The following is a 23,158-nucleotide window of genomic DNA, read 5'->3' on the forward strand; positions in this document are numbered from 1 at the left end:
TTGCCGCTGGGGAGCTGGGAGGTTCCGGGTCTGGACTATAAAAGCCAAACCCGGGACTCCCCCTTTCTCTCTCTACTGCCTGCCTGCCCCTGTACAACGAGCATACACTACACTACAGAAAAGGGCATTCTATAGGGATGCACTACACTACAGAAATTATATATTATTTTACACTACAGGAAATATACTACAGGAACGTTCCCTACACTGCAGACAAAGAAATGGATGCAGAATACAAGGATTTGATAAGTATCATTGATAATAATATAGATCTATAAAGCTGTATGTGTTTGTAATGTTGATTTAACTATTTATATACATATAACTGCATAGCTATTGTCTGATATCTGTGATAGTTAAATCAATATTACAAATACTCATTCTTATTAAAGATACATACGTAAAGAAAATAGTACAAGGATAGTGTAAGGAATAAAGGTGGTGAACCTAGGGTTAATTTTATATTGAGATACTACGTTATGTTGAACAATGTTATGATATATGTGTGAACTGTGAATACAGGGTTTTCTGTGTTATCAGTAAAGTACTTTGATTTAAATACATATGTTGTAAGTATTGGTTATGTATAAGGAATATATACTGTGAAGTACTACTGAGATACAGCGGTTATTGGATAAATAATTCTGTAAAGCTTAAGTGTTATTTAGTGTGGTGAAAAGACTGAGTAAGGCAACACTGTGTAAGGAAAAGTGCATAAAAGTGCGAGTTTTATGAGGAGTGTATCTGAGAACAGAATAAGAGGATAACGTGCGCACTTAGGGCGTAACTACAGATCCTTTTACACAGACACTTACAATTGCAGGGACCAGATTAGCATCTATTGAGTTTTGTAGTTCCCGTAGAGCAATGGATTCATTTCTTAGTTCATCCATAGCTGAACCTGGACTTAATGACTGTTGAAAAAAAACAAATGTGGTACAATTTTATCCAGTGAGAGGATGAACATATTAATCATTTAATAACGTGTTAAAAGACTAAATGCAGTCAACACATCTGAAAGGATTGTATTCTGATTAGAAAGTGTAAGTAAAAAGATTATTTGTATGTTTATTACCATGTGACATTTATTCTTTAGGTGCATCACACTGAGGCCTACTGCAATCATTCTACCATAATCATTCTCATGTTACTGATGTCCGTGTGTTCCCACTTCCACATTCAGGGAATTCACTTTTTTTTTTTTGTTGTTGTTGTTCAGCATCGCTCCATTAGAATATAAAGAGTTTTGAGAACACCTCAATTGTTTCCCTGGTTCCTAGAGAATATATATACTAGAGATGAGCGGGCTCGGATTGCGCTAATCCGAGCCCACCCGAACAGTGCGGATCCGACGGGATCCGAGCACTGTTCAGGTATTCCAAAAATATGAAAGTGAGGCTCTGACGTCCGAGTCTCGCTTCGGATCTCGCGAGACTGATTGCATAAATTCCCTGCTCGCGGCCGGCATCTTCAGTCGGGCTCAGATCATTGAAGAGGGAGGTTATAGGTTTAGTGGTGCTCCGTCCTGTGTCCTGTGTCCTGTCACTCTGTCCTGCTTAATATCCAGTGGTTACTTGGTCCAGTGCTCTGTCCTGCTGAGTCCAGTGGTGCTTTGTCCAGTGCTCTGTCCTGCTGAATCCAGTGGTGCTGTGTCCTGTGCTCTGTCCTGCCGAGTCCAGTCGTGCTGTGTCCTGTGCTCTGTTCTGCTAAGGCCATTGTTGTTTTAAAATTATTAAAAAGTTATAAAAAAATACAAAAAAAAATAAAAATTATACAAAAATAATTAAACAAAATTCTAAAAAAAAAGTATACAAAACTAATTAAAAAAATATATAAAAAAATTCTAAAAAAAAAAGTATAAAAAAATTTCTACTGCAATATATAAAAATACGTTCACGGTTCCTGCAGTCAAAAACTATTAGTACTGCAATAAGAGGATTTATATACTTACGTTAAATCCGTTTCTCTGATTCCGTCTGGGGGACACTGCTTACCATGGGTTGTGGAGGGGAGCTTGAGAAGTTGGCACCTAACTAGTTAACTTTTAGTGCTGCCGACAGACCCCTCCCCTCTACAATCCCCCTGTCTCTTCATCTTCCTGTCAGTTAATTAAAAAGCCCAAGGAGAAAAAAGGGCAGTCAAACAAGAGCACACAGAGGAAAAGCAGAAGGGAGGGATCGCAGTGTCCCCAGACGGAATCAGAGAAACGGATTTAACGTAAGTACATAAATCCTCTTTTCTCTTTCATCCAGTCTGGGGGACACTGCTTACCATGGGGACGTTCTAAAGCAGCCCCTAAAGGGTGGGACTACTCTGAAAATCCCGCTCGCAAAGCATTACGAGCAAAATTTGCATCCGCGGATGCAAATACATTAAACTGGTAAAATTTTGTAAGGTGTAGACAGAGGACCAGGTCTCTCTGGCACCGGACGGTTAGCCTTATGTAAGCTTGCCTAATAGTAGCCGTAATCCATCTTGCAATGGACTGTTTTGAGGCTGGCCAGCCTCTCTTATTAGCATCATAAAGAACAAATAGAGAATCGGTACGTCTAATCTGAGAAGTTCTTTTGACATAATGCGGAGAGCCCTAACCACATCTAACTTTTCCATAGACTGTTGATCCGAATGGAAAGTAGATGAGAAGACCGGAACTACAATTTCCTGATTCAGATGGAAAACCGAAACTACTTTAGGAACGAAAGAAGGGAGGGCTCTCAACACCGCTCTGTCCTCGTGGAAAAAACAGATATGGTTCCCAACAAGACAGAGCTCCTAATTCTGAAACCCTACGTGCAGATGCAATAGCCAAAAGAAATAGGACCTTCCAGGTCAACCATTTCAATATGCCACAAGTAAAGGCTCAAAGGGAGGCCCTTTTAAGCATATCCAGCACCAGATTGAGATCCCACGGTGCTGTAGGCGGAACATAGGGAGGCTGAATATGCAAGACTCCCTGGAGGAAAGTCCTAATATCTGGCAAAACCGCTAATTTCAGGTGAAAAAAGACTGAAAGTGCCGATACCTGAACTTCTAGGGAACCTAAACGAAGCCCTGCTTCCAGGCCATCTGAAGAAAAGCCAATAAACTAGGGAGACGAAAAGAGGACGTGTGACATGTCCTATTTTCACACCATCTGATATAGGTTTTCCAAATCCGGTGATAGATGCGAGCTGAGACTGGCTTTCTGGCTCCCATCATAGTGTTCACCACACTGGAGGAAACAACCTCTAGCCCTCCAGAGGCTGGCTTCAACAGTCATGCCGTTAACTGATCTGAGGTAATTCTGGTAACAGAAGAGACCCTGCAGAAGGAGGTCGACTCGAAATGGAAGACGAAACCCCGGTCCTTCTGCCATAGAGTATATGTCCACGTACCAGACTCGGCGCGGCCATGAGGGAGCTATCAGAATTACTGGCAGACCTCCTTGTTTTACTCGTCTGAGCACATGAGGAAGCATGGTAATCAGAGGGAACAGGTATCCCAACCTGAAGTCCCATGACATCGTCATAACGTCCACTGCCACCGCTAAAGGGGTCCCTTGCCCCTGAGCGAAATGTGTGAACCTTTCTGTTGTGTCTGGAGGCCATGAGATCTATATCCGGAAGACCCCACCTCTGAGCCAGAGACTGGAACACTTCTGGATGGAGTGACCACTCTTCTGGCATCATCTGATTTCGACTTAAGTAGTCGGCCTTCCAATATCTTATTCCTGGAATGAATACTGCCGATATTGTTGGAACATATAGTTCTGCCCAAATCAAGATTTGAGTTGCAATCTTCATTGCAGCTACACTCCTAATTCCTCCCTGTCTGTTGACATATGTCACAGCCAAGGCTTTGTTGGACGGACGGGTGGTCCTGGAGGAGGGACTGGGCCCCCCCGAAGGGCTAAAAGAATAGCCTTCAATTCCAGCACGTTTATTGAAGGGTCGACTCCTGACCCGACCAAAAACCCTGGAGCCAGAGATGTAGGATCACCGGCCCCAACCTTTCAGGCTGGCGTCTGTCGTGGCTATGATCCGTTACCATGGAGCGAAAGACCTGCCCACCATCATGGGATCCCGAATCAGCCACCACTGGAGTAAATGTCTCGTCCTCTGGGATAGAGAGATCCTCTGGAGATCTAAGCGAAGGTGGGATCCTGACCCTCTTGTCAACAGATCCCACTGGAACAACGAGAATGGGCTCGACCAAAGGGGGTGGTCTCGAAGGAGGCCACCATCTTTCCCAGCAGCCGCATGCACAAGTGCATTGATGGGCTCGGGGAAGACAAGACCTGAGTTGTTATGCTCTGAATTGAAGCAACCTTCTCGACAGGCAGGAAACCCTTTTTTTGGCTGGTGTCCACGATGAGGCCGAGGAAAAGCATGCGTTGACACGGAACCATCTGGGATTTCTTTAAATCGATCTGCCATCCGTGGCCCTCGAGGACCACCAAGGTGAGGGACAAGAGATGACGTAAGCCATCTACTGAGGAGGATCTGATGAGCAGATCGTCCTAATAAGGCACGACCTGAACTCCCTGAAGGTGAAGACTTGCTGCCATAACTGACATGACCTTCGTGAAAACCCCTGGCACGGTTGAGAGGCCGAAGGGGAGGGCCCGAAACTGATAGTGGAAGGATCCCACCGAAAATCTTAGAAGAGACTGATGGTGAATCCATATGGGAATATGGAAGCATACGTCCTTAATGACTATGAATGCCATAAACCGATCCTTCTCTAAGCCGTTTATCACAGACCTCAGGGATTCCATACGAAATTTGTCCACCCTTGAGTGCACATTGAGGCCCTTTACATTTAGGATGGGGCGAAAGGAGCCGTCCGGCTTCTTGACCAGAAACAGGTTTGAATAAAACCCTTGTCCTTTCTGGTAATCTGGAACCCTGCGGATAACTTTTGAAAAAGAAGAGAGGCGACCCAATCCTGTATAGCCTGCCTTCTTGATGGATCTCTGGGTAGCGGAGTTTGGGAGAAACGATGTGAAGCGGGGCCCAACAGGTCTATCCTGTACCCCTCTGATATAATACCCCGAATCCAAGAATCTTGGGAGGACGCTGCCCACTGTTCCTGAAACAAAGACAGACGTTCCCCCACTGGCGCCCCCTGCAGAACAGGGTGGTCGTCATGATGCAGGCTTCTCCTGGGACATGGAGGCCTAGCGCCTAGCTGCAAACGAGGATCTCCCCCTGGCAGAGGAGCCTCGAGAATTGGGCTGTCTGTCTCTAAAGGACAGTCCTTTAGGAAAGGAGGTCCCCCGAAAGGCTGACGAAAAAGAGCTGACCCGAGGGTTCCAGCTCCTGTTAGGGATACCGGCAAGGAAGTGCTTTTGCCCCCGGTTGCCTGAGAGATCAGTGTATCCAATTCCAGCCCGAACAAACCTTCCGCTGAAAAAGGAATGGTTTCCACGGACATTTTTTGATTCCGCATCTCCTTCCCGTGATTTCAGCCATAAATTCTTCTTGCCGAGATAGAAGCAGCCTGAATAGAAGAGGATACAGCCGCTGTGTTCCGGGTCATCCCATAAAGGGACCCCGATGCCTCCTTCAAATGCAAAGCCAGGGGAAGTAAATCAGAGTCCTGCAAGGCCTCTGCCAGCTGCTCTGCCCATGGCTCTAAATATATATATATATATATATATATATATATATATATATATATATATATATATATATATATATATATATATATATATACACACACACACACTCTTAGGGGGAATTGAACCCACAACACTATGTTACCAGAACAGTGTATATATCAGCTGAGCCACAGGTCCTGATGTAGCCACCCAAGCCGAAGCCACTGTGGGCCTAAAGGAAGGACCCGCAGCCGTAAATATAGATTTCAGCTGGGATTCCACTCTGCGGTCATTGACATCCTGCAGAGATGCAGAACCTGGAGCTGGGAGTAAGGTGTGCTTGTCCAATCGGGTTATGGAATATCCACTTTTGGAATACTCTCCCAGCGAACGACATCTTCCTCCTGCAATGGGTACAGGGAAGAGAACCTTTTGGGAACAGAGAACCTCTTATCAGGCTGTTTCCAGGCTCCTTCAGCAATATCCTTAAGTTCTACGGAAGGGGGAAAACGGCTAGCCTTTCTTTTGCCCTTCTTAAAGAGACTTCTGTCTCTAGGAGTAGTATCCTCCGGCTCTGGGAGGTCCAACTCTTGTCTCACTGCTAAAAATCAAATCATTAATAAATTTGCCTCTAGAGCCTTCTTCCTGTCCCAAAGGTTGAACCTGGTCAGGATCAGAAATAATTTCCCCCTCTTCCTCTGAAAACTCCTCAGAGTCTGAAAGGACCATAAGGGTATAATCATATGTAGGTCTCCTTCTTTTAGCAGGCGGAATGTTTGGGGATTGAAGTAACTGGTTTAGTTTATCCAAACCCTTTATAAATGCTGTAGACCATGCCGGTTCTGTGGGAACAGGGGCTAGGTCTGAATGAGAAGAGGAAGGTCCTGTATAGACGTTCCAATAGAACCTGTGGTAACAGGGAGGCCCAACTGAGTACTAGAATTATTAGCCACCGAAGTAGCCACAGTAGATAGCAATTGATTAGATAGAAAACTATCTGTGCTAAAGAGGAACCGACTGTGACAGGGAGGTCACCAAGGCCGGTTCATCCGTCAGTGGGGCTGAAACATGCTGGGTTTGCGCAGGGGGAACCCCTGCCTCGCAGACAGAGCAGAGCGCCAACGGGTCCTTCTGCCCACAAGGTAAATTTTTCATTACATTTAGAACATGTAAAATATTTTGCAATAGGGCCCTTTCCCTTATCTGACATTTTTAATAAAGGAAGGCACACCAAACACCCAGACTTAAATTGATAAATTTAGCTGAGTAGAAAGAGAGAGAGAGATAAATGTGTGGATAGAAAAGTGTAACCTACAAGTAATCAAATAATCTAGATATAAAAGTTGTACTTGTAAAATTTTAAACACAAAATAATACTTAAGCAAGTAGGAGAACTATAGCATAACCCCTACTAGCTCCCTTGTATACAGCAATACAGAATATGTGTTTAAATAAATCTGATACTTAGCCCATAGCCCAAACAGGGGAGAAGTCCAACAGCAGTATCCTGGTGTCTGCTCCCTCAGCTCTGTTCTCTCTTCCCGGGCTTCTCCTTGGCGCCAGAAGACTGGGACAGACCATCTCTCTCTCTGGAAGGAGGGGGAGCTCTATTTCCTAGCTCCCCCCCTTCAGTAATGCTGCCTCTGTTAGGGATTCTTCCATAAAAAATAAGAGGCATTTAAGGCAGAGTAGTGGAGACCTCCAGGGGAGGTCTCCGCAGCAGATAACACCTGATGCCCCCTCCTATGCATGAGGGGGGATCCAGGTATAGCCCCCTTCTTTTCCAGCCACCGCAGCACTCCTGTGCCGAAATCCAAGATGGCCGCCATTATGTGAAATGTCCGATAACCGGCGCTCTATGCCTGCAGTGGCAGCGCCAGTTATCGGGGAGGCTCCAGGAGTGACAGCGGTCCGTGAGACCGCTTGTTACTCCCAATTCAGGCACTTGTTTCTACTGTCCCTGTCAGTGAGAACCGCTGGTTCTCATCTGGCAGATGAATGCCTGCACTGCTCTGCTGCGAGTGTATTCTCTATAGTAGAACACACTCCAGTGCTGCCATCTGTGAAAAAAAATAAAAATTTAAAAGAATGAAATAAAATTGTAAATTTAAACTAAGCACTAAAAAACACTGCCCAACTCCAGGGCACCTGAAAAAAACTGACAGGAAGAGGCAGGGGGATTGTAGAGGGGAGGGGTCTGTCGGCAGCACTAAAAGTTAACTAGTTAGGTGCCAACTTCTCAAGCTCCCCTCCACAACCCATGGTAAAGCAGTGTCCCCCAGACTGGATGAAAGAGAATATAAATACGTTCACTGTTCCTGCAGTCCAGAAATATTAGTACTGCAATATTACTCTACGTTTACTGTTCCTGCAGTCCAGAAATATTAGTACTGCAATATTACTCTACGTTCACTGTTCCTGCAGTCCAGAAATATTAGTACCAGAGATTAAACTACGTTCACTGTTCCTGCAGTCCAGAAATATTAGTTCCCGATTGGTTTGTTAAAGTGCGAATGTCCTATTTCAACAACATCAGGGTGGGTGGGAGGGCCCAAGGACAATTCCATCGTGCACCTCTAGCAAACTCTTGCAAACTGCCATCCTGTCTGCCACTGCAGTGCCACTCCTAGATGGGCCACGTGTTTGTGCCGCCCACTTGTGTCGCTTAGCTTAGACATCCAGCTACCTCGGTGCAACCTTTTGGACTAAAAACAATATTGTGAGGTGTGAGGTGTTCAGAATAGACTGGAAATTAGTGGAAATGAATGTTATTGAGGTTAATAATAGTGTAGGAGTGGAAAAAAAAATAAATATGGATTTTAGCACTTTTTATGCTTTTTAAAAAAAAAATCAGAACCCAAAACCCAAAATCAGAACCAAAACCTTTCGTGGGGTGTTTTGGCAAAACAAATCAGAACCCAAAACCTCAAGCTAATCAGAACCCGAAACACCAAAAGTGGCCGGTGCACACCCCTAATATATACCTTCTCATAAAATAAAAGATTCCTAATTTTGGAATTTTGGAACTGGATTCACAACAACTGTAGTGGTCACTTGTTAGAATAAAAGTAGAGATCGATATAGACTAATTTCACATTAGAGCATCATAATAAACAATCTGTTAGTTTTACTAATAACTTACATCGGCCAAGGTGTCCAACTGGTCGGCAAATGATATAAGATTTGTCTTTGTGATGTTCTTGGTCATCTGGAATGAGAGGAACACGTTACATCAGAATACTACGGTTTATCATCGCTTTACTTGTTTATAAATATCCTATAAAACATAAAACAATAAGCCCGAGCGCTGGCTTATGGCCACATAGCTGGTACCATATGTAATATGGGATATACTGAGCGCAGGCTTATGGCCACGCAGCTGGTACCATATGTAATATGGGATATACCGAGCGCAGGCTTATGGCCACGCAGCTGGTACCATATGTAATATGGGATATACCGAGCGCAGGCTTATGGCCACGCAGCTGGTACCATATGTAATATGGGATATACCGAGCGCTGGCTTATGGCCACGCAGCTGGTACCATATGTAATATGGGATATACTGAGCGCAGGCTTATGGCCACGCAGCTGGTACCATATGTAATATGGGATATACCGAGCGCAGGCTTATGGCCACGCAGCTGGTACCATATGTAATATGGGATATACTGAGCGTGGGCTTATGGCCACATAGCTGGTACCATATATAATATGGGATATACTGAGCGCTGGCTTATGGCCACGCAGCTGGTACCATATGTAATATGGGATATACTGAGCGCAGGCTTATGGCCACATAGCTGGTACCATATGTAATATGGGATATACTGAGCGTGGGCTTATGGCCACATAGCTGGTACCATATGTAATATGGGATATACTGAGCGCGGGCTTATTGCCAAGCAGCTGGTACCATATGTAATATGGGATATACCGAGCGCAGGCTTATTGCCACGCAGCTGGTACCATATATAATGTGGGATACACCGAGCGCAGGCTTGTTTTTTCTCTGATCATTTAAAACATATTGCCAGTGTTTCTGCAGAGGATCGAATTTCTCTATATCAGATGGAGGCAATGTGTGACTCTCCAGCTGTTGTGGAATTACAAGTCCCAGCATAGGTGCCACATTCTGGATGTGTCTAAAAGTTAGAGTAAGAACACCAGTTTTAAGGTGCACATCACTAGGGTCTGAGGACCTTATTATATCCAATAATCAACTCAGTGATGTGTTAGTGAGGACAGAGCTGCATGTGACAGGGGCAGGCTGGGCTGGTTGGCATCTGCCCCCCGGGCCGGTCTCATAGTGGGCTACTTTGGGCTGGGTCACTAAGCCATCTGCATTTGTTTCCTTTACTATAGGCTGCTGAGTCTGGTCTTGCCCCCCCGGGGCTGAAATTTGCCAGCCCTCCCCTGTGCATGTGACAGGGGCAGTGACATGATGTGAGGAAGGGACTGGAGGCAGCAGGAAGCCACAGACAGAGTTATATAGTGGAAGGAGCAGGGTCCCCCAGCAGCACAGAGTATATCAGGGGATGAGTGATGTGTTAGTGAGGACAGGGCTGCATGTTACAGGGGCAGTGTCAAGGTACCAGGAGGGGAATGGTGGTAAGGCAGAAGCCACAGACTGAAAAGTAGTTAGTGAAAGAAGCTGGATCCCCAAGCAGCACAGAGGAGTGATTTAGATAAGAGGCTCCCATCACACTGATGTAGGAAAACTGTGGTGTCAAGTGTACCTCAATATGAATTTAAGCTCAAATTTTCAAAATGTTATTACTGTAAAAAAAATGGTGTATTCTCCTATATTCAATTTAATGAGTGTGGCGTCCACCTAAAGACTGCTACAGCCCAGAGTGCTTTTACATAATTGTCAACAGTTCTGGTAGTTCCGTAATGTTCCAATATTCCTGGCATGGTTTGGCAAGCACAGTCAATGCTAATCACTGGTTCATGGTACTGAGTGATGATCTACAAACCCCCATGGTGCCGCATTTCTTTCCCGAGGAAGGGGGTTGGTCTTCCAAGATCACAGTGCCCCACTCCTGAGTGTGGTCACTCAATGGCTCAATGATTAGGACCACTGATGTTATCCATTTGTCATGGTCTACTCAGTCATCAGATCTGACCTTAATTGAGCATTTACAGGATATTCTGAAATGACGCATATGACCATCAACCAGGCATCAGTTGGGCGACTTTCTTGAGGAAGGACGGTGGTGTAACCCTCCTGCGCAATTCCAGACATTAGTGGACTCAATGTCACGGCCCCTATTGGCCACAAATGGTGGCCCAACGCCCTATTAAGACACCTTATATTTGAGCTTCCATCTTTTGCCCACTACCTGCAGTTATTGGGTGCTGATAAAGGCAGCAGCAGTACAGTGATGTACAGAGGGCGACTGTGGATGAATGAAAAATACTCCTCACATAGAACACAGGCTGGATTCAGGATTGGGGGGGGGGCAGAGATTTAGAAGTATAGAACTTAATTTAGTTTAGAACTTTTCCCTGGTATTTGTTTCATCAACAAAAAAAAGGAATGAAGTGTTTCGGCCAAGGACATTATATAACACAACTGTAACACAACTGGTGACATTACAGAACTCTTTGTATAAAGTGTGGCTAATGCAGAGGGATTAGGGAGCTCCAGTTATGTAAATCCAGCTCTACATGAGGCAAAGCAGCTCAGGATCAGTTCACCACATACATTAATCAGTGAGCAGACAGTGTCATCATGTACAAGTGTCCAACATCACACAGACTATGATCGTGCAGTGTGTAAGGTTCTTGACACACATCAAAATGTACAGAACGGAAATGGTGATCTACGGTCTCTATGGTCCGATAAGTCATCATTTTCAACACAACATTTACGATGCATGCCATAGAAGGCCTACGGGCATCAGGATCTGGTGACGATCATAGACTAGAGTGCGTACACTTGGCACGGGTTAGGCTTATCCATCTCATCAGAAGGCAAGATAAATGGCATTCAATAAAAAGCTCATTCTGCATGAATCACTTTCAGCCCACAGTGACGGTTCTGAAGTCTTCCACGGCCACTCTGTTCCTCTGACTATACCCCCCCTGACGTGCCCTACCAACCCTGACGTCCCAGCCAGTGCATGTCGCTGTCGGCAAGATCAAGAGCAGCAGTGGTGGCCTTGTGGACATGGTCTTCTGGTCACTGGTCTGTGGTTGACAGATAGTCCACAACCAACCACTTGGGCACTATTGATCGACACCACAGTAAACCAGTCACCAGGTCTCAGCCCCAGTGAATACTTAAGGGAGATTGAGGTGCAGTACCTATAGAACAGTGACTGGCATCCTGATACACTTTATGTGTGCCCTATAATCTTCAAAATGGCCGCTCTTTACCATTAATCTTGGTAATAAGTTAATCGAAACATTTCGTCAAAGAAATAGACATCAATCTGTAATAACATATCAGCAGGCATTATACTGTGAGACATACAAGTGTTACAAGCTATAAACAAACAAACCTGACAACACAATATGACTTCTTGGTGATCAGATTTTCCGCCAGCTTTTGAGGTTTGTTTTTAATGTGCCCCATAACCAATATTAGACCACAATGGTGCATAGCAGGCCTTGCCTAAACATTCCTTACAATGCTTTAATGAAGTAAGCAAGAATCACGCAGCCCTGCCCTGCAGAGTAAGGTGGGAGAGGCTGTGTGGTGCAGACTGCACATCTCTCTGATCATATATCTGCTGCTGGCGCTGCATGACCTCCCTGCATGATGTATAGGTCACATAACGAGGAGGTGGTCAGATGATGCTTTGGGCAAAGAATAAAATCAAGTTCAGTCTAAGTCACTGTTATATCACCCACCAAGCTTCACCTGCTGCCCCAAGCTGGGGGTGCAAATTAAAGCAAAGAATAAGAGACAGGGCATAAACCCGACAGGGAAAAAAGCAGGATTTGCAGAGAGGGGTTTCCACACGCCGCCGCCAGTGGGCGTGACCAGCATGCTGGGAGCGTTGCTATAATTTTAGACAGTGCTTGGCTGCTCTCCAACTCTCCCTATCCCCATAATATACATGGGCAATGCTGCATGCACTACTGTTAGGTGCATGCAGCTCTCCCTTTTCAAGCAGAGCCGTGTGAAGCGGGGGCAGGGTCCAGCCTCCACAATTATACAGTGCCCCAGGATTGGAGGGGGGTTTCCAGGCACTAGAAAAAACCCCTCGGTTTGCCTATGCTGGGGGCATAGGCCCTCCTAGAAAATTTAAAGTGAATTGAGAAATGAATACACTATCCTCTGAGTACAATGACCCAACTGTGTCCATTACCTGCTGATTGATGTCTGTGAAGTTCAGGGCGTCTACTCCAGACGTGGTAACACTGGTCACTTGGTCCCTCTGACTGTTGCTCATGAACGTGATGTCTGATACGTCGATCTTGGTGTTCTCCAGGGTGGAATTGACATCACCTGTGTACTGGGGGGAGGAGGAGAGCGCACAGAAGTCATTTACAGCCAATAACTGGAACAGATTCACATCACGCCCGTAATATCAGGATGAGATTTTACAGGTAAAGGGTGCAAATTATGATGTTTAAAATCCATGCAGGAAAACATTTGCTTAAAAAAAAAAATGCATTTTTAAAAACCAGGGGTAAATTGTGCAGATTTTCAGCAAGTCACATCAGATGGCAGGTGACATACTGTGACACTATGATAGAAGTACATTGGTGACTACAACTGACTGTGAATACCATTACATTTACTCTCATAGTGTGAGTCTAGCTAATAGAACACAGTTTAATTATAAGTGTGATTAACCCATATTTATTTGTGACGAATGAGCTAATAAAAATTGTAAATGTCCATTTCTTTCTCATTATTCTCACTTTTCAGAAATATTTCTTGCTACACTCATTTCTCAAAAGTTGTATCTACTAATAAATCTTGAGAAACATCGGAGGTTCGTATAATGAATGTTCGTGTGAAGGTAATGAGAATTTGATTAAAAATATTAACCTGAAAATTGTTCAACATACGGCTTGGAACGTATATAAGCATATGTGATTATAATGAATATTAACAGTTTATTAGAGCACTGAATTTCTTTCTGCATGTCACTATCTTTAATGTAATATTTCTCCGCCATAGGCCTACTATGTGACGGCGCTAATTTACCTATATTGTTTAACGTTTGGTCATTTTAAGGTTTAGTGGCTTCTTTACACAACGTAAATGTTATATCTTGTGAAGTCAGAAGAGCGACCCCTCGGAATAAATAAATTAATGACAACATCGTGTTTTATATGACATCCTTTCCTAGTGGGGACCTATTTTCCGTTTTGTAAAAAGTCTTTGCCTACATGCGTCTCCCCCTTCCCACCCCATTCTGCCCTTCAAGTCGGAGACAGTCAGAAGTGTCATTTGCATTTGGACATGAATTGTATGCCGTCAGGATCCTTGGCCTAAGTCTCGTTATGGCGCAGTGCACAGCAATTTCTCGCAAGATACGGCACACAAAGGGACTTGCGTTCGAAGATGAACCAGGCCCTAGGTGAGCTTTTTTACCAGCACTTTTCACTAAACATCGGGATTTAGATTGTAAGCTCTTGCCTTCTGTTCTCAATTCCTAGAACTTTTTTTTTCCATGCTATCAGTAGCTGTGTTGTGAGTTGTAGTGTTATTTGTTTATTGTATTGTACTGTTATACCGTGTACTGTCTTGTTGTTTGCCCTCTGTACCTCCTTGCAGACCTCATGTGGCACCCTATACATAAAGATTACTAATAATAATAATGTCTGATTATATATAAATGATACCTTTAATGTCTACCCATGTGGAAATCGTGAGCTTTTGAAACACAAAGACCCCCTTTTTTTCTGGACGTTTGCCCGAAGAGACCTCCCAATCCAAACCATTGCCCGGATAATTGTCTCGTGGGTGGAACCTGCTTGTTTGGTAGGCCTTCTTCTGTGCCTTTCAGCCATGTCTTTATACTATGAGACACAATTCTGCTGACAACTCAAAAGAGACAGGGTAGTGGTATTATCCATCTAGACTGATCCTGGGGTGATAGTAAAACTTCCCCCTGTAAATGTGATATTCTACATTTACAGATTTCACTGGCAATGGGGGAGTGCCCGCTCCGTAATACTAACCGCGCTGATATTGAGATATTCATCCAGATTGATCATTGAGCCCAGGTTTAGAGTAGACCACAGAGGAGAATTTTTCTCACAATCACTGCAAGAGAAGAATGAGAGCGAGGACAGGTGTCCGTGTTCAGTAAATCAATACACTGTAGATGTACGGTGCAAACTAAGTGCCATTTACTATCACAATTAAATCGTTATCATCACCTCTCTAGTGTTTATCCTGCCGGTACAATTAACTATTCCGTCATGGAACCAAGTGACACAAGTGAGTACACATGGACAGACAGACAGACTAGGTCAGCACAATGGGTCATCCTAGCAAAACACACTCAACAGTACATTGACCAGCCGTGAGAAGAAGAAGGTTGTCCCCATACCCCCCTTCTCCATGCTGGTGACATTTAAAAAAATGTTTCAATATGTGGAATATGGGAGCAGAGGAAAAGACAAGTATTAATATACCGTATTTCCCCATGTATAAGACGCACCTTTTTCCCCAAAATTTTGGGTCTAATAACTGGGTGCGTCTTATACAGGGGTAGTAGCACTTACCCTGTCAGATGACTCCTCTGTCCGGTAAAGTCTTCTCTCTGTCTGATCCTGATGCTGGAAACCCGATTAAGGTCCTCTCTGCGATGTCCGGATGTCCTTTCAGGACCTTGACAAGGTCCTGAAAGGATTGTCAAGGTCCTGAAAGGACATCCGGACATCGCAAAGAGGACCTTAATCGGGTTTCCAGCATCAGGATCAGACAGAGAGAAGACAGAAGACTTTACCAGACAGAGGAATCATCTGACAGGGCAAGTCAGAATTCACTATAGCGTTGTCTATCCTCTGTATAAGCTGCACAATTACTCTGTGAAAAAAATTGAGGATAATGTTTATCCTCAATTTTTTCACATGATTTATATAGGTGCGTCTTATACAGTGGAGCGTCCTATACATGGGGAAATACGGTACATGGACGCTAACATTAAGCAAGACAAATGTGAACAGTGGTGACTAGGTATCCCGTCCCCATCCAAGGCATATTCTGCACTGCTTCCACCAACAACACCCCTGAGTGCCAGATTATCAGTAAATGGGAGGAGTTAAGGTGATGTCACACAAGCTTTTCGCTCAGCAGAGAATAGCTCTTAAATATTTACTTGCTGAAAAGTTCCATAGAACAAGCAGTTTTTCACACAGTCATTTAATCACATTTAACAAACTTCAATGAAGCACTTTTTTGCTTGAGCTGTTTTCCTGCTTGCCCTCAATACTACTTGCTGGGGAGTCTGCTTGTGTCACACCCTCTAAATAAAACACATCTATTTCAACAAGACAGGTTTTTTTTTATTTAGTTTTTCTTTTTTAAATCTACTTTTTAATTGGGGTAAATGAACATCATAATTTTCTTGTGTGACACCAGCTCAAGTGTAATATGGTAAACGGTACGGTCAATCTCGATTAGCCGGGAGGCGATGTCATGTAATTATCTCTTAGAACCCTGGACAGAGACATATTTATCATTAACAAGAGGGTGTTTTACATACCTGTACAGGGAGGATATGCTCAGGTTACTGACGTTGATGTTCAGCTGTTTGCTTAGATTGACATTGGCATCGACAAACTATAAATAGAAATGAAAACACTATGGAGTGTAAGCATAATACAGATACAGACTTTAATACAAGTGGTAATTAAATAAAGTGTAGTTAATAACAAGCGGCCTGATTCATTAAGGATCTTAACTTAAGAAACTTCTTATTTAAGTCTCCTGGACAAAACCATGTTACAATGCAAGGGGTGCAAATTTGTATTCTGTTTTGCACATAAGTTAAATACTGACTGTTTTTCCATGTAGCACACAAATATCAACTTTAAATTTCAGTGTACAAATAAGCTATCAAGTATTTGTGTGATACATAAAAAAATAGTCAGTATCAGGCCCAAGGGAAGTAAGTTATCTGTATTACAGACAGTAGTACAGAACCAATATCACAATGAGTTAAAATATAGCATTTGAGATAAATAAGTCAGGATTTCTTTAAAAATAAAGAAAAAAAAGACAGTGAAAAAAAAAGGTTTAATACGGGCTAAATTAAGTCCATATATTTATTAGGTTGCGGTTAATTATATGGAGCGCTACTTGAATAACTCCACCCACCTGTCATTCAGTTCACCCTTTGAACGCTGCTACTGAGGGGAGAGCAGAGTACAATTTATAGCGGGGAGTTGGCCGAGTTTTGAGACTGGGGGGGGGGGGGGGGGTGATCCGGGACCCCAGGAGAGTACAGGACAGCTTCATGCAGTCAACAGGTGATATCACACATTGGCGTTAAATCTAACTCTGGTGATAATCTATAAGGTGCAGACTTCCCATTAATGTTACCAGAGCTGGCGCTGGGATCTCCAGCGCCCCCATGACCTGAGTTTGTGCATGGGCAGGTCCCTTCTACCCCTGTGCCTGCGCCAATACCAAATAATAAGAATATAAGGGAGCGCGCCACCAGAAAACAAAATTCGCCACTGGCAGCCTGGCGAAGCCACCCCGATAACTGTGACACCCTCCTGACGCGCTGGCTTATCGCTTTCCAACAAAAATCTCTGTATACGCCAATCTCATTGCTGGGATCAGCCTACTCCACACTGAGATCTCCATTGTGGGGGCTCAATGCCTCATGGAACCCTACAATGAAGAGGATGGGTCTCCCCCAAAGGAGGGACAGCAGTTAAAGTAATTGTAAAAGGTGGATTATCCTTCACTGAGCAAAAGCTGGAAAATATTTTCACACCGGACATAGGAAAAGATGGTGATTTAACTAGTGGATCAATGAATAATTTTGTGGAATTCCGTTTTTCATTATGGAATTTACCAATCAGTCACAAATCTAATTTTGAAAGATTTGCTGAACAGACTGATGGAACCAGAGGAAATCACAATTGTTCAGAGAATTCAAAATCTATAGTTTTAAAACCAACATCATCAAGTAAAACTACTACTATAGTTTTCTCATGGACAGAATTATTTCTGAATGCATTTCCACTGTGTCATCTGTGGTCTTGACATGACATATAATAGATATTCAGAATATATTATAAGTAATCTAGCCATCGTCCAACCACTGCACATAAGTCACCTTGTAAAGCTGTTGGTTGCTCCATGGTTTGCAGAAAGACGTGTAGACGTTTCCTCCAACGGCAAATAGCACGGCGGCCACCAGCATCAGAAGCCAGGCAAATATAAAGCTGAATCCGGCACCCCTGCAAGGAAACAGAAGGTACTTCATATATTCTACAGTGACAGCTGCCTTCAGCTCTCTACATTTCAGACCTATACCGCCACCTAGTGCTGAGTGCTGGAATATCTCTTTCCCACTTAAATTACATACAATAGAGGGGTCTATTTATCCCCCTCGCGGCAATAGCAAATCTTCTATTAGGCAATTTATTAAAAAAAAACAAAACATATCTCCATTTCAGTTGAGCGATACCGAGCTCCCCGGAGGCCACTGGCAGCGGTAAGAGAACTCTCTCGCAAGCTGAAACTGGAATCCTGGTTCATGGGCTTCCAGAACCAGATTCACTAAAGAAAACTAATTAGAAACTTAATTTTAAACATAAAAACAATAAATAGAAAATAATTAAATAACTATTAGAAAAACAAAAAAACAAACAAAAACAAACAAACTTTATTTTAATAATTCTGACCCCCGGCTAACACCATCCTGAGATGGATTCAGCAATCAGAGAACAGCGTCTATACTTGTGCATATGTTGAGCAGGACGCATCTAAAGAAACAGTAGTATCTGCGCCAGGCTGTCGTCAGACTTAGCATAACTCCATTGGATGAATAATAGGGGAAAGCTTTAAATATGGGTGGGCCCTTTATATAGAAAAATATTTGAGAAAATTTGCATTTTGTTCATTCATTTTTCATGGGAATATTCAGTCAATGTCGTGGTTGGGGGAGGGGGGGGGGGGGTTTACAATGAACCCGCCAGCCCCTAGCTGGTAGCATTGTTGGGGTACCATAGTATCAGACACAGACAGGAGCGGTCGTATCCCAATAATACTACTGGGCAGAGAATTTGTAACACACACAGTACAGGCCGATCACACGTTAGTTTACTGGACACAGCCACGGACTATGCGCCATCGCACTATGCGCCATCGCACTATGCGCCATCGCACTATCCGCCATCGCACTATCCGCCATCGCACTATGCCCCATCGCACTATGCCCCATCGCACTATGCCCCATCGCACTATCCGCCATCGCACTATCCGCCATCGCACTATCCGCCATCGCACTATGCGTCATTGCACTATCCGCCATCGCACTATCCGCCATCGCACTATCCGCCATCGCACTATGCGCCATCGCACTATGCGCCATCACACTATGCGCCATCACACTATCCGCCATCACACTATACACTATCACACTTACGCCATGAAGAAATCTCCGCCACAATTCGATGCACAGTTGCGATCCGTGGGGTCCACGTGTGCTCTGTGACCACATGGACCAAGCAGCAGTCCGAGCAAGTTACACACAACTACTAGGAGGATAATACAGGAGAGACAGATCCCAACTATCCACCTGCAGGGGGCGCAAACAGGGAATAAGAGGAACAAAATCTTATTTCACCATTAGAATAAAAATAATGACATTTCACAAACAAAGAAATAGGCATAATGACATTGTATGCTAATGTCTAACACCACAAAGCATTACACAATAATACACATGACGGACATACAACCTGGCCCCAATGAAACAGTGTAACTAGATATATTAATGTAATCTGTTATAAACTGTACAATCTGTAGCTGACAGAGCTATTACTATTGGAAACTAAATTTGTGTGTTGTGGCCAAGTTACACCATAATTTAGGTCATCTTCTTTTACTATTCTAAAAACAGGACAATGGACACCAACGTCATGTCTAAGGGCAGGAAAGAGGGATTAGTGTCAAAATAAGGGGCAGATAGACTATGTGGCCTCACGGTCCCATCCTCATGGCGGCTGAGCCCCTCACCCCCATTCTGTGTTCTGCAGAGAGAATTAAATGGAGACGGACGTTGGAATGGACCAAAAGATGTTATTCATGTATGACAAGGATGGGAATCATGAGAAAGGAGAGGTTTCCACTTTACAGTTGAACTGCTCCCTCCACCCAACTTACAGAATCACCGGGGTCCCTTGTGTTGGAACCACCACAGTTTTGGGGACAATCACCTCCACTGGCTCCAGTAATATCAGATTCTCCAGGATTGCCAGTCTGGAGACGTTTGAATTAAAACACCCCTCTGTCCAACGTGTCCATTAAGAACGACGGATGGCCCACGGCAGCCGTTCAATCAGCCTTATCCGCACATCACAGTAAGGGCTGCGTTTATCCAAACTGTTCCGGGGCGGAATACTGGTGCAAGGTGGGGGAGATTATCCAAAAACGTGGAAGGTCTGAACATGGAACCCCTACACCTCTTCTAGTTGTGGAAGGGGGGCGTTAAATAACAATTTTGGGTGGACTTTTTTCTTTTACCAGATGCAGAATGACAGACACACAGCTCACCTGTAATAATTATATTTCACAATATCCGCCTGGTACTGGTGTGAGTAATTCATGGCCATATCAAAATAGGAATTGACAGTAGCTAATGTGTCCACGATGGGTATACTGCCCCTGACGTCCTGAATCTTCCGTTGTATATTCAGCAGCTGATCCTGGACATCTGCAAAATAAAAAAAGCAACGTGTTAAATACATATTTTTTGATCAATGCAGCTTTACTACCTTCTGTTGTCGGACTTAGGAGCAGCCTGGCAAGGGTGGTAAGGGGCAGCCTGGCATGGGTGGTAAGGGGCGCCTGGCATGGGTGGTAAGGGGCAACAGCAAGATCAGGCCGTCCAGTAAGCCAGAGGTAACTGCTCCGCCTTACGGGGGCTATTTTCCACTATGTAAGACCCCTCTCTTTATTGCAGGTTTATGTGACTCACATAATGGGCTTCATCGCTGGCATTATCTGGACAATCCTCCGGTTGAATTTACTTTAATGGTGGCATGATGCTACATGGATTTGTCCGCACTGAGAGCTGCGCCAATAAGTCACATCATCGCCGTCAATCGAGGAATTACTGTCGGGGCAGTTGAGCGATAGTCGGCTGCCCCAGCGTTACGGACAGGGAGCTGTAAGAGGTGTTTACCACTTCTCCAGGCAGTCTCTATAGAACTGTGCCAGTAAGGGCCTGGTAGCCGGCCCGCAAATGCGTAGAGGAAATGAGAGTCCAGATTCGGGTTTTCAATTCCACTAATGTGGATAACAAAAAGGTTTAAAAAATAGATTCAAAAATATTAAAAAAGTAAAAAAAAATAAAAAAAATTTTTTTAAAAAAAACTATTGACCACTGAAAAAAATGGTTTATTCAAATAAAACCAAAAGTTAACATCTAGTACTGCAAATCCAGATACATTGACAGATATCTAAGGCTACCTGCCCAAAAGTTGTCCAGTTCTTTGCTTGCTACAGAGTTTGCAGTGAACGAACACTTTATTTTCTTGATATTTTCAACACGCTCGTCAACAACATGTACAGTATCATCATCACCATCATCAGGATAGAGATGCTAGATGTACACTTATCATATACGCCGCTCTCTGGATTGTCACGGGATGTGTTCAGGACAGGGGCAGGCTGGGCTAGGGGGGGCATCTGCCCCTCAGGCTACCTTGGGCTGGGTCACTGGACCATCTGCATTTTTTTTCCCCTTTAAAATGTTCCTAATAGGCTGCTGAGTCGAGTCTTGCCCCCCAGTGCAAAATTTGCCAGCCCTCCCTTGGTTTAGGGCTTTGCTCCACGTGACCTCAACAGACCTTTGTGCAGACGCATTTGGTCACTGAAATGTTATCCTGGTCACCGAACAATTTCCAAACCGATATTTAAGCTGCGATATCATTGACTTGTAATGTTGGCTGGTCCTTCAGATGGTGATTGGTTCCACGTCTTAGGTTAGAACAGCAGCCATAGCTCTGTCTGTTATTCAATTATTGCTTCACTTTCAGATGCAGTTGGTGCATCGGGCAAATTAAGTGATACTTATGTCGTGCTGAATGGTTATCAAACTTGTATATACCATGGTGATGTCATATTAAAGAACAAGAGAAATTTCCAGTTTCAGACACTGTAAACACATGAAAAAACCTTTCACGCAATATATAGGGGGGGGGGGGGGGGGCGGGGGGGGGGGCACTTGGCACAATAATCATTATAACGTACATATTTTCTGTCCTCAATGCTACTATAAAGTCCAGCAGGAAAAGAATTGCAAACAAGTACTCCATATATATACACCCTTTAAAGCTATTTCTGTCTGACCTCCCACCTCTATTAAAGTAGCTTTTACATAGCAATGTGTAATCTAATAAATATTAATTAAGGTTACGTACTACCAGTCATGAATACTAGTAATATGAATGATACCGCAGTTGAAGGTTAAACTACTTACCTTTTACAGAAGTCTTCGTCTGATTGGTCACTGTCTGAGGAATGTCATTTAGTGTCTGCCGGGCCTGTATTTAACATAAACCAAAAACAGTAAATAAAAAAACAATCATAATGTACTAAAATATGTAATTCAAACAGCGTTAAAGGAGACACCCACCCAAAATAATTACTCTTAACCACTTAAGTATACTATTCCTGGCGGGACAAACACAAGTTCACATCTGTCCGTAGAGCACATTCTGCATCCATTGTTCAACATGAACGCTGGGTGTACTGATCACAGGCTCAGGGAACTAACATGGAAACTGGACACACAAGTGGTCGTGGAGATCCAGGGTCAAATGATGAAGGTTTCACGGAGTGGGAGCCGCTCCCACCTTGGCACTTGGGTTTAGTCACAGTCGTGACCTGTGCAACCACGGCAGGTATACCCCTGCCATCTCCTGTTCTACCAAAGTGCCTCACCCACAGTGCCGGACAATGCCCACACACATTATACCAGCAGCACAGTGTCCCTCGTGCACACTATTTATGCCAGCACTGTCCAACATACACTGATCATACCAGCAGTGCACCATAAATGTGGATTCTGCCACGCTCAACACATTATACCAGCAGTGCCCCCCACACGCTAACATCACCAACAGTGCCACCACAGAAACGGATTTCCCCCAAAAGAAATATGAATCGCTGTATAGTGCAAACATGAATAGAGATCGGGTCAGCGCTGAAGGATACAAAGTGGGCACACTCCACATGGTGTAGGCGCTGTGTAATATAATATATGCATTTTATTTTACTGCCCCTCAGAATCGCCAAAATGTTCATCATCCCCACCAGACTCCTGCTCTGTCTGACTGAGAGCCACGGTCTCTGCCACCAATGAGAAGCCACAATCACCAAGGGCTCGGCCCTCCACAAACCACCCCGGCCAG

General features: G+C 44.0%; 1 protein-coding gene across 2 annotated transcripts in view; it reads right to left on the bottom strand.

Moving 5' to 3' along the window:
* LOC142160858 (prominin-1-A-like) overlaps positions 1-23,158 on the bottom strand; it is a 78,510-nt gene that overhangs the window by 11,535 nt on the left and 43,817 nt on the right. For both annotated transcript variants that reach the window (XR_012693322.1, XM_075215894.1), the window contains exons 10-18: positions 22,225-22,288; positions 20,295-20,454; positions 19,165-19,317; positions 17,851-17,974; positions 16,264-16,340; positions 14,732-14,816; positions 12,904-13,050; positions 8,724-8,789; positions 816-914 (exon numbers count right to left, since the gene is read on the bottom strand). Coding sequence is in view for 1 of the 2 variants with exons in the window: in XM_075215894.1 (XP_075071995.1) it covers positions 816-914; positions 8,724-8,789; positions 12,904-13,050; positions 14,732-14,816; positions 16,264-16,340; positions 17,851-17,974; positions 19,165-19,317; positions 20,295-20,454; positions 22,225-22,288 (975 nt within the window). In the remaining variant the exon portion in view is untranslated. The remainder of the gene's footprint in view (positions 1-815; positions 915-8,723; positions 8,790-12,903; positions 13,051-14,731; positions 14,817-16,263; positions 16,341-17,850; positions 17,975-19,164; positions 19,318-20,294; positions 20,455-22,224; positions 22,289-23,158) is intronic.

Source organism: Mixophyes fleayi, chromosome 6 (genome assembly GCF_038048845.1).
Source record: "Mixophyes fleayi isolate aMixFle1 chromosome 6, aMixFle1.hap1, whole genome shotgun sequence".
Taxonomy (NCBI): domain Eukaryota; kingdom Metazoa; phylum Chordata; class Amphibia; order Anura; family Limnodynastidae; genus Mixophyes; species Mixophyes fleayi.